The sequence below is a fragment of the Oncorhynchus mykiss genome, chromosome 12 (assembly GCF_013265735.2).
Source record: "Oncorhynchus mykiss isolate Arlee chromosome 12, USDA_OmykA_1.1, whole genome shotgun sequence".
In the NCBI taxonomy this organism is placed as follows: domain Eukaryota; kingdom Metazoa; phylum Chordata; class Actinopteri; order Salmoniformes; family Salmonidae; genus Oncorhynchus; species Oncorhynchus mykiss.
This window is the reverse complement of record NC_048576.1, coordinates 98,991,011-99,003,871: the sequence shown is the minus strand read 5'-3', so window position 1 is coordinate 99,003,871 and position 12,861 is coordinate 98,991,011. Positions and strand designations below refer to the sequence as shown.

General features: G+C 49.9%; 1 protein-coding gene across 1 annotated transcript in view; it reads left to right on the top strand.

The window, feature by feature from the left end:
* Positions 1-12,861, top strand: part of LOC110539185 (hepatocyte growth factor-regulated tyrosine kinase substrate) — a 37,873-nt gene that overhangs the window by 15,762 nt on the left and 9,250 nt on the right. Inside the window, 8 exon segments of the mRNA XM_036939568.1 lie at positions 1,327-1,425; positions 1,509-1,604; positions 3,270-3,308; positions 4,131-4,325; positions 5,767-5,980; positions 6,905-7,077; positions 9,441-9,581; positions 12,686-12,854. Of these exon segments, the coding sequence (XP_036795463.1) occupies positions 1,327-1,425; positions 1,509-1,604; positions 3,270-3,308; positions 4,131-4,325; positions 5,767-5,980; positions 6,905-7,077; positions 9,441-9,581; positions 12,686-12,854 (1,126 nt within the window).

Sequence of the window (12,861 nt, the reverse complement as noted above, 5' to 3'; positions counted from 1 at the left end):
TTTGGGCTGTGACCACCAGAGCTCTATGGTAGTGCACTACTTTGGGCTGTGACCACCAGAGCTCTATGGTAGTGCACTACTTTGGGCTGTGACCTCCAGAGCTCTATGGTAGTGCACTACTTTGGGCTGTGACCACCAGAGGTCTATGGTAGTGCACTACTTTGGGCTGTGACCACCAGAGCTCTATGGTAGTGCACTACTTTGGGCTGTGACCTCCAGAGCTCTATGGTAGTGCACTACTTTGGGCTGTGACCACCAGAGGTCTATGGTAGTGCACTACTTTGGGCTGTGACCACCAGAGGTCTATGGTAGTGCACTACTTTGGGCTGTGACCACCAGAGCTCTATGGTAGTGCACTACATAGGGAGTAGGGTTTAATTTCAAGTGCAGACCCAGACAGTCTCATCCTCCCCCAATAGAGACAATGTATGGGGATCAGTTTAACATGCCATAAACTACAACATGGGAGTTGTAGTTCGATGAGCCTTTTTGGGGGGGGGGGGGGGTGTAGTTTGACGTGGTAAAATGATTCCCAATGATCACCAATCATCTCCCTCCCCCGTTCGAACACACAGAAAACAAGTCTTTGATATTAGAGTCTTATCAGGCCCTCCTGCTGTCTCCCGTTTGTCTTTGTCCTAACTCTCCCTCCCCCCCTCGAACACACAGAAAACAAGTCTTTGATATTAGAGTCTTATCAGGCCCTCCTGCTGTCTCCCGTTTGTCTTTGTCCTAACTCTCCCTCCCCCCCTCGAACACACAGAAAACAAGTCTTTGATATTAGAGTCTTATCAGGCCCTCCTGCTGTCTCCCGTTTGTCTTTGTCCTAACTCTCCCCGCCTCCTTGACCGCGGTGGGGTTCCAGGTTGTCTGGGTTTGCAGTGAGGCTGCTCCTCAATTCATGCCCCTTGGTTGGAGAGCGAGGCGGCAGCAGTGTTCCCTTCCCTCTGATGATCAGATCTCACAACGTCTGTCGGACTGTTTTCAAGTTAACCATCAATCCTGGAACCGCAACAATATGATAAAAAGTTATATTGTGAGAAGTGAAGCACAACTGCATTGAAGACCACCTGGAACGCAGCCATTGGCTTATTACCCAATGCCCACCCTGCTTTACCTTCCCTGGTGTTTCTCCTCTAACCTTCCCTTCCCTGGTCCACTCTCCTCCCTGGCCCTTTCCCCTGGGGGCCTCCCTGGCCCTTTCCCCTGGGGGCCTCCCTGTTCCTCCCTGGTCCTCTCTCCTCCCTGGTCCTCTCTCCTCCCTGGCCCTCTCCCCTCCGGGCCTCCCTCCCCTGTGGGTTTCATCTCTCTTCCCTGTCTCACCAGGTGCCCCCCAAACGGGACGAGGCGGCCCTGCAGGAGGAGGAGGAGCTTCAGCTGGCCATCGCCCTATCACAGAGCGAGGCTGAGGAGAAGGAGAGGATGGTGGGTAGTGCTGTATATAAATCATGGGACTGTAGCTCCACAGTGGGAATGGAAAGACACTGATACATGTTGTGTGTCTACAGAGACAGAAGAACTCGTACGGGGTCTACCCCAAAGCTGACCCCGCCCCAGTCACCTCCTCAGCCCCGCCCGTCAACTCACTCTACTCCTCTCCTGTGGTAAGACTTACTCTCATCCACTCCCTCCATCCTCTCTCTCTCTCTCTCTATAGATGTACTCTGTGTTCACACCATCCTCTTTCTCTCTAGATGTACTCTGTGTTCACACCATCCTCTCTCTCTATAGATGTACTCTGTGTTCACACCATCCTCTCTCTCTATAGATGTACTCTGTGTTCACACCATCCTCTCTCTCTATAGATGTACTCTGTGTTAACACCATCCTCTTTCTCTCTAGATGTACTCTGTGTTCACACCATCCTCTCTCTCTCTAGATGTTCTCTGTGTTCACACCATCCTCTCTCTCTATAGATGTACTCTGTTCACACCATCCTCTCTCTCTCTAGATGTACTCTGTGTTCACACCATCCTCTCTCTCTATAGATGTACTCTGTGTTCACACCATCCTCTCTCTCTATAGATGTACTCTGTGTTAACACCATCCTCTTTCTCTCTAGATGTACTCTGTGTTCACACCATCCTCTCTCTCTCTAGATGTACTCTGTGTTCACACCATCCTCTCTCTCTATAGATGTACTCTGTGTTCACACCATCCTCTCTCTCTATAGATGTACTCTGTGTTCACACCATCCTCTCTCTCTATAGATGTACTCTGTGTTAACACCATCCTCTCTCTCTCTAGATGTACTCTGTGTTCACACCATCCTCTCTCTCTATAGATGTACTCTGTGTTAACACCATCCTCTCTCTCTCTATAGATGTACTCTGTGTTCACACCATCCTCTCTCTCTATAGATGTACTCTGTGTTCACACCATCCTCTCTCTCTCTAGATGTACTCTGTGTTCACACCATCCTCTCTCTCTCTATAGATGTACTCTGTGTTCACACCATCCTCTCTCTCTATAGATGTACTCTGTGTTAACACCATCCTCTCTCTCTCTAGATGTACTCTGTTTTCTTCTCTAACTGGTACACTATGACGTCTCCATATTATACTGAACTGCTGCACATCTTTTTTGTCTAAATATTTCTTTCGACCCCTAAGTCATCTTTTACAATAACCACCTAGTTGGTCAAGAGGTGAATGAGACATGTACTCTGTCTGTATGTGTTGTTATGGTAACGTGTATATTCAAGTACCACTATTCACCTGTAATTACTATGCTGGGGGCCCATGCACCTGTAATTACTATTCCGGGGGCCCATGCACCTGTAATTACTATGCCGGGGGCCCATACACCTGTAATTACTATGCCGGGGGCCCATACACCTGTAATTACTATGCCGGGGGCCCATACACCTGTAATTACTATGCCGGGGGCCCATACACCTGTAATTACTATGCCGGGGGCCCATACACCTGTAATTACTATGCCGGGGGCCCATACACCTGTAATTACTATGCCGGGGGCCCATACACCTGTAATTACTATACCGGGGGCCCATACACCTGTAATTACTATGCCGGGGGCCCATGCACCTGTAATTACTATGCAGGGGGCCCATGCACCTGTATTTACTATGCAGGGGGCCCATGCACCTGTAATTACTATGCCGGGGGCCCATGCACCTGTAATTACTATGCCGGGGGCCCATGCACCTGTAATTACTATGCCGGGGGCCCATGCACCTGTAATTACTATGCCGGAACTTAACCATGTATGGGCTCTGTTGTGATGTATAATGTGTGTGTTCTCCACAGAACTCCTCTGCTCCCTCAGCTGAAGATGTCGACCCTGAGGTAAGACACATGTCAACTCTGACACTCTTGAGCTGTCCCTGAGCTGTCTCTGAGCTGTCTCTGAGCTGTCTACTGAGCTGTCTACTGAGCTGTCTCTGAGCTGTCTACTGAGCTGTCTCTGAGCTGTCTCTGTGCTGTCTCTGAGCTGTCTACTGAGCTGTCTACTGAGCTGTCTCTGAGCTGTCTACTGAGCTGTCTCTGAGCTGTCTCTGAGCTGTCTACTGTGCTGTCTACTGTGCTGTCTACTGTGCTGTCTACTGAGCTGTCTACTGAGCTGTCTACTGAGCTGTCTCTGAGCTGTCTCTGAGCTGTCTCTGAGCTGTCTACTGAGCTGTCTACTGAGCTGTCTCTGTGCTGTCTATTGAGCTGTTTACTGAGCTGTCTCTGAGCTGTCTCTGAGCTGTCTCTGAGCTGTCTCCTGAGCTGTCTCCTGAGCTGTCTCCTGAGCTGTCTCCTGAGCTGTCTCCTGAGCTGTCTACTGAGCTGTCTACTGAGCTGTCTACTGAGCTGTCTACTGAGCTGTCTCTGAGCTGTCTCTGTGCTGTCTATGTGCTGTCTAGAATTAAACCTATGTCTCATTTGATATGGTTACATTTACAGCTCAGACTGCACTATAGTGTAAATGAACTATATACTGGGGTGAGTTTCCCAGAAACATAAAGGTGATTACTAGATCACTGGTTGTCCATTGCCCACCTATGGATGTATGATCTTACTGCTAAAGACGATCTTTACGTGTTTGGGAAACTGGTCCCGGGTCAGTATGTCTAGTCATGTTTTGGTTGAGAGGACAATCCTGAACTATAATGGTCTTCTCTCCAGCTGGCTCGCTACCTGAACAGAACGTACTGGGAGAAGAAACAGGAAGAGGCACGCAAGAGTCCCACCCCCTCTGCCCCTGCCCCCGTACCATTGGCTACTGAGCCCCTGCCAATCAGCCAGCCCCAGCCAGTGGAAACGGTCGCACCACTCCCAGCACAAGTCGTCATGGCCCCGCCTCCAGTCAACATAGTGGAGGTGAGTTGTACACTGCTGTGTTATGAGAGATGGAAGACAAACGGATGTTCTTAGTTGTTCAGGTGAATATTCATGCATAGCAGCAGAGAAATAGATTTAGATTAGAAATGACTACATGCTCTTTGTCATTAGCTGTTTGTTCCTGCTGATTGACTTTCCCTCCTCTCCTTTCTCTTCCCCCCGTCTTTCCTTTCTCCTCTCCTCTTCCTCCCTTTCTCCTCTCCTCTTCCTCCCTTTCTCCTCTCCTCTTCCTCCCTTTCTCCTCTCCTCTTCCTCGCTTTCTCCTCTCCTCTCCTCTTCCTCCCTTTCTCCTCTCCTCTTCCTCGCTTTCTCCTCTCCTCTTCCTCCCTTTCTCCTCTCCTCTTCCTCGCTTTCTCCTCTCCTCTTCCTCCCTTTCTCCTCTCCTCTTCCTTGCTTTCTCCTCTCCTCTTCCTCCCTTTCTCCTCTCCTCTTCCTCCCTTTCTCCTCTCCTCTTCCTCGCTTTCTCCTCTCCTCTTCCTCCCTTTCTCCTCTCCTCTTCCTCCCTTTCTCCTCTCCTCTTCCTCCCTTTCTCCTCTCCTCTTCCTCCCTTTCTCCTCTCCTCTTCCTCGCTTTCTCCTCTCCTCTTCCTCCCTTTCTCCTCTCCTCTTCCTCCCTTTCTCCTCTCCTCTTCCTCCCTTTCTCCTCTCCTCTTCCACCCTTTCTCCTCTCCTCTTCCTCGCTTTCTCCTCTCCTCTTCCTCCCTTTCTCCTCTCCTCTTCCTCGCTTTCTCCTCTCCTCTTCCTCCCTTTCTCCTCTCCTCTTCCTCGCTTTCTCCTCTCCTCTTCCTCCCTTTCTCCTCTCCTCTTCCTTGCTTTCTCCTCTCCTCTTCCTCCCTTTCTCCTCTCCTCTTCCTCCCTTTCTCGTCTCCTCTTCCTCCCTTTCTCCTCTCCTCTTCCTCGCTTTCTCCTCTCCTCTTCCTCCCTTTCTCCTCTCCTCTTCCTCCCTTTCTCCTCTTCCTCCCTTTCTCCTCTTCCTCCCTTTCTCCTCTTCCTCCCTTTCTCCTCTTCCTCCCTTTCGCCTCTCCTCTTCCTCCCTTTCTCCTCTCCTCTTCCTCCCTTTCTCCTCTCCTCTTCCTCCCTTTCTCCTCTCCTCTTCCTCCCTTTCTCCTCTTCCTCCCTTTCTCCTCTTCCTCCCTTTCTCCTCTCCTCTTCCTCCCTTTCTCCTCTTCCTCCCTTTCTCCTCTTCCTCCCTTTCTCCTCTTCCTCCCTTTCGCCTCTCCTCTTCCTCCCTTTCTCCTCTCCTCTTCCTCCCTTTCTCCTCTTCCTCCCTTTCTCCTCTTCCTCCCTTTCTCCTCTCCTCTTCCTCCCTTTCTCCTCTCCTCTTCCTCCCTTTCTCCTCTTCCTCCCTTTCTCCTCTTCCTCCCTTTCTCCTCTCCTCTTCCTCCCTTTCTCCTCTCCCCTCTCTTCTTCCCCACCCCCAGCAGCAGTATCAGAACGGTGAGTCGGAGGAGAACCACGATGCGTTCCTGAAGGCTCTGCAGAACGCGGTCACCACCTTCCTGAACCGTATGAAGAGTAACCACATGCGTGGTCGCAGCATCACCAACGACAGCGCCGTGCTCTCCCTCTTCCAGTCCATCAACACCATGCACCCCCAGCTACTGGACATCCTCAATCAGCTGGACGAGAAGAGACGTGAGTTAGGGGGAGATTTGGTTCTGAGTGTGTGTGGGGGGATGGATCTGAGTGTGTGTGGGGGGATGGATCTGAGTGTGTGTGGGGGGATGGTTCTGCGTGTGTGTGGGGGGATGGTTCTGATGGTTCTGAGTGTGTGTGTGTGTGTGGGGGGTGGTTCTGTGTGTGTGTGTGGGGTGGTTCTGTGTGTGGGGGGGGTGGTTCTGTGTGTGTGTGGGGGGGGGGGGGGGGTTCTGAGTGTGTGTGGGGGGATGGTTCTGAGTGTGTGTGGGGGGATGGTTCTGATGGTTCTGAGTGTGTGTGGGGGGGGTGGTTCTGTGTGTGTGTGTGTGTGTGGGGGGTGGTTCTGAGTGTGTGTGTGTGGGGGGTGGTTCTGTGTGTGTGTGTGTGTGTGGGGGGTGGTTCTGTGTGTGTGTGTGTGTGGGGGGGTGGTTCTGTGTGTGTGTGTGACTTTGTTTCAGTGTTTGTTTATGTAAGAGAGATTCTCTGAAGCCGGGATTCAATCTGATCGCGCTTTGTCTGCAATGCATGTTTTAAAAACTACGTTCCCATGTGTGGAGACCACATTCACTGTAAACAATATGTCTCAATCAGGAATATCCTATCAATGGCATATTGTCCAAATCTGTGATTGGATTCAATCCCGACCTCACTCTTGCTCAAACCGTGAGCATGTCTGTCTGCTTGTTGGTTTACCATGTTTGTTGTGTTGGTCCTGTACAGTTTAACCACTGTCTAACTAAACATCTCCATGTCTGTCTGCTTGTTGGTTTACCATGTTTGTTGTGTTGGTCCTGTACAGTTTAACCACTGTCTAACTAAACATCTCCATGTCTGTCTGCTTGTTGGTTTACCATGTTTGTTGTCTTGGTCCTGTACAGTCTAACCACTGTCTAACTAAACATCTCCATGTCTGTCTGCCAGTGTACTACGAGGGTCTGCAGGACAAGCTGGCCCAGGTGCGTGATGCGAGAGCCGCCCTGAACGCCCTACGAGACGAGCACAGAGAGAAGCTGCGTCGTGCTGCCGAGGAGGCGGAGAGACAGAGACAGATCCAGCTGGCCCAGAAACTAGAGATCATGAGACAGAAGAAACAGGTGACAGAACTGGGGAACAGCAGGACTGGGAGTCTGTTTAGGAGGGGTGATATGTTATAGATAATAACAGGACTGGGAGTCTGTTTAGGAGGGGTGCTATGTTATAGATAATAACAGGGCTGGGAGTCTGTTTAGGAGGGGTGCAATGTTATAGATAATAACAGGGCTGGGAGTCTGTTTAGGAGGGGTGCAATGTTATAGATAATAACAGGGCTGGGAGTCTGTTTAGGAGGGGTGCTATGTTATAGATAATAACAGGGCTGGGAGTCTGTTTAGGAGGGGTGCTATGTTATAGATAATAACAGGGCTGGGAGTCTGTTTAGGAGGGGTGCTATGTTATAGATAATAACAGGGCTGGGAGTCTGTTTAGGAGGGGTGCTATGTTATAGATAATAACAGGTGACAGACTGGGGAACAACGGGACTGGGAGTTTAGATATATTGTGTAGAACAGATCAGCTGTAGTGTTTAAAGGCCCAGTGCAGTGAAAAACGTGATTTTCCTGTTATTCACATGATGAGGTATGGGTTGTTATCCAGTAGGGGGTTAGTCACATGATGAGGTATGGGTTGTTATCCAGTAGGGGTTAGTCACATGATGAGGTATGGGTTGTTATCCAGTAGGGGGTTAGTCACGTGATGAGGTATGGGTTGTTATCCAGTAGGGGTTAGTCACATGATGAGGTATGGGTTGTTATCCAGTAGGGGGTTAGTCACATGAGGTATGGGTTGTTATGCAGTAGGGGTTAGTCACATGATGAGGTATGGGTTGTTATGCAGTAGGGGTTAGTCACGTGATGAGGTATGGGTTGTTATCCAGTAGGGGGTTAGTCACATGATGAGGTATGGGTTGTTATCCAGTAGGGGTTAGTCACATGATGAGGTATGGCTGGTTCTGCGGTAGGGGGTTAGTCACATGAGGTATGGGTTGTTATCCAGTAGGGGTTAGTCACATGATGAGGTATGGGTTGTTATCCAGTAGGGGTTAGTCACATGATGAGGTATGGGTTGTTATCCAGTAGGGGTTAGTCACATGATGCAGTAGGGGTTAGTCACGTGATGAGGTATGGGTTGTTATCCAGTAGGGGGTTAGTCACATGATGAGGTATGGGTTGTTCTGCAGTAGGGGGTTAGTCACATGAGGTATGGGTTGTTCTGCAGTAGGGGTTAGTCACATGATGAGGTATGGGTTGTTATGCAGTAGGGGTTAGTCACATGATGAGGTATGGGTTGTTATCCAGTAGGGGTTAGTCACATGATGAGGTATGGGTTGTTATGCAGTAGGGGTTAGTCACGTGATGAGGTATGGGTTGTTATCCAGTAGGGGGTTAGTCACATGATGAGGTATGGGTTGTTCTGCGGTAGGGGGTTAGTCACATGATGAGGTATGGGTTGTTATGCAGTAGGGGTTAGTCACATGATGAGGTATGGGTTGTTATCCAGTAGGGGTTAGTCACATGATGAGGTATGGGTTGTTCTGCGGTAGGGGGTTAGTCACATGATGAGGTATGGGTTGTTATGCGGTAGGGTTTAGTCACATGATGAGGTATGGGTTGTTCTGCGGTAGGGGGTTAGTCACATGATGAGGTATGGGTTGTTCTGCGGTAGGGGGTTAGTCACATGATGAGGTATGGGTTGTTCTGCGGTAGGGGGTTAGTCACATGATGAGGTATGGGTTGTTCTGCGGTAGGGGTTAGTCACATGATGAGGTATATGGTGTCTGATGTGGTGACTGTTTCAGGAGTACCTAGAGATGCAGCGTTAGCCTGTTAGGTGGTATATGGTGTCTGATGTGGTGACTGATGTGGTGTCTGATGTGGTGACTGTGTTTCAGGAGTACCTAGAGATGCAGCGTCAGCCTGTTAGGTGGTATATGGTGTCTGATGATGGTGTCTCTGATGTGGTGTCTGATGTGATGTCTGATGTGGTGACTGTGTTTCAGGAGTACCTAGAGATGCAGCGTCAGCCTGTTAGGTGGTATATGGTGTCTGATGTGGTGTCTGATGTGGTGTCTGATGTGATGTCTGATGTGGTGACTGTGTTTCAGGAGTACCTAGAGATGCAGCGTCAGCCTGTTAGGTGGTATATGGTGTCTGATGTGGTGTCTGATGTGGTGTCTGATGTGATGTCTGATGTGGTGACTGTGTTTCAGGAGTACCTAGAGATGCAGCGTCAGCCTGTTAGGTGGTATATGGTGTCTGATGATGGTGTCTCTGATGTGGTGTCTGATGTGATGTCTGATGTGGTGACTGTGTTTCAGGAGTACCTAGAGATGCAGCGTCAGCCTGTTAGGTGGTATATGGTGTCTGATGTGGTGTCTGATGTGGTGTCTGATGTGATGTCTGATGTGGTGACTGTGTTTCAGGAGTACCTAGAGATGCAGCGTCAGCTGGCCATCCAGCGGCTCCAGGAGCAGGAGAAGGAGAGACAGATGAGGCTGGAGCAACAGAAACACACCATCCAGATGAGAGCCCAGATGCCTGCCTTCCCCATGCCCTACCCACAGGTAGACACTACACTATAACCTACCCACAGGTAGACACTACACTATACCCTACCCACAGGTAGACACTACACTATACCCTACCCACAGGTAGACACTACACTATAACCTACCCACAGGTAGACACTATACTATACCATGCCCACAGGTAGACACTACACCATGCCCACAGGTAGACACTATACTGTACCATGCCCACAGGTAGACACTATACTATACCATGCCCACAGGTAGACACTATACTATACCATGCCCACAGGTAGACACTATACTATACCCACAGGTAGACACTACACTACACTATACCATGCCCACAGGTAGACACTACACTATACCATGCCCACAGGTAGACACTATACTGTACCATGCCCACAGGTAGACACTACACTATACCATGCCCACAGGTAGACACTATACTGTACCATGCCCACAGGTAGACACTATACTGTACCATGCCCACAGGTAGACACTATACTGTACCATGCCCACAGGTAGACACTATACTGTACCATGCCCACAGGTAGACACTATACTATACCATGCCCACAGGTAGACACTACACTATACCATGCCCACAGGTAGACACTATACTATACCCACAGGTAGACACTACACTATACCCTACCCACAGGTAGACACTACACTATACCCTACCCACAGGTAGACACTACACTATACCCTACCCACAGGTAGACACTATACTATACCCTACCCACAGGTAGACACTACACTATACCATGCCCACAGGTAGACACTATACCATGCCCACAGGTAGACACTACACTATACCCTACCCACAGGTAGACACTATACTATACCATGCCCACAGGTAGACACTATACTATACCATGCCCACAGGTAGACACTACACTATACCATGCCCACAGGTAGACACTATACTATACCCACAGGTAGACACTACACTATACCCTACCCACAGGTAGACACTATACTGTACCATGCCCACAGGTAGACACTATACTGTACCATGCCCACAGGTAGACACTATACTATACCCACAGGTAGACACTACACTATAACCTACCCACAGGTAGACACTACACTATACCCTACCCACAGGTAGACACTACACTATAACCTACCCACAGGTAGACACTACACTATAACCTACCCACAGGTAGACACTACACTATACCCTACCCACAGGTAGACACTATACTATACCCTACCCACAGGTAGACACTATACTATACCCTTACCCACAGGTAGACACTATACTATACCCTACCCACAGGTAGACACTATACTATACCATGCCCACAGGTAGACACTACACTATACCCTACCCACAGGTAGACACTATACCCTACCCACAGGTAGACACTATACTATACCATGCCCACAGGTAGACACTATACTATACCCTACCCACAGGTAGACACTATACCCTACCCACAGGTAGACACTATACTATACCCTACCCACAGGTAGACACTATACTATACCATGCCCACAGGTAGACACTATACTATACCCTACCCACAGGTAGACACTATACTATACCATGCCCACAGGTAGACACTACACTATACCATGCCCACAGGTAGACACTATACCATGCCCACAGGTAGACACTATACTATACCCTACCCACAGGTAGACACTATACTATACCCTACCCACAGGTAGACACTACACTATACCATGCCCACAGGTAGACACTACACTATACCCTACCCACAGGTAGACACTATACTATACCATGCCCACAGGTAGACACTATACTGTACCCTACCCACAGGTAGACACTACACTATACCATGCCCACAGGTAGACACTATACTATACCATGCCCACAGGTAGACACTATACTGTACCCACAGGTAGACACTACACTATACCATGCCCACAGGTAGACACTATACTATACCATGCCCACAGGTAGACACTATACTATACCATGCCCACAGGTAGACACTATACTGTACCATGCCCACAGGTAGACACTATACTGTACCCACAGGTAGACACTACACTATACCATGCCCACAGGTAGACACTATACTATACCATGCCCACAGGTAGACACTATACTGTACCATGCCCACAGGTAGACACTACACTATACCCTACCCACAGGTAGACACTATACTATACCATGCCCACAGGTAGACACTATACTGTACCCACAGGTAGACACTATACTATACCATGCCCACAGGTAGACACTATACTGTACCCACAGGTAGACACTACACTATACCATGCCCACAGGTAGACACTATACTGTACCCACAGGTAGACACTATACTGTACCATGCCCACAGGTAGACACTATACTATACCATGCCCACAGGTAGACACTACACTATACCCTACCCACAGGTAGACACTATACTATACCATGCCCACAGGTAGACACTATACTGTACCCACAGGTAGACACTACACTATACCATGCCCACAGGTAGACACTATACTATACCATGCCCACAGGTAGACACTATACTGTACCCACAGGTAGACACTACACTATACCATGCCCACAGGTAGACACTATACTATACCATGCCCACAGGTAGACACTATACTGTACCATGCCCACAGGTAGACACTATACTATACCATGCCCACAGGTAGACACTACACTATACCATGCCCACAGGTAGACACTATACCAAGCCCTACCCACAGGTAGACACTATACCCTACCCACAGATACACTATACTATACCCTACCCACAGGTAGACAGGCCTTCTCTCTGGCCGGCACACGGGGGAGGCCTTCTCTCTGGCCGGCACACGGGGGAGGCCTTCTCTCAGGCCGGCACCCGGGGGAGGCCTTCTCTCTGGCCGGCACACGGGGGAGGCCCTCTCTCTGGCCGGCACACGGGGGAGGCCCTCTCTCTGGCCGGCACACGGGGGAGGCCCTCTCTCTGGCTGGCACACGGGGGAGGCCCTCTCTCTGGCCGGCACACGGGGGAGTTAGTCTTCAAGCAGATCCTTGGGGAAGGCGTGTCACGACACTGTTAGTCTACAGAGGTTCTGTGTAAATGATTGCTGCAGAGGAGTTTCGCCTGGCGTTTACCTTAGTGGCTGTTCTTGTTGTCCAGCTCTTGTGTAAATTCCTCTCCTTTTCACCCTAGATGCAGTCTTTACCCCCCAACGTGGCAGGAGGGGTGGTGTACGGGCAGCCGGGGGGACCCCCCAGTTACCCAGGCACCTTTAGCCCCTCAGGGTCAGTGGAGGGGTCGCCCATGCACAACGTCTACATGAACCAGCCTGGACCAGGACAGTACCAGGCCATGCCTCCAGGTTAGTA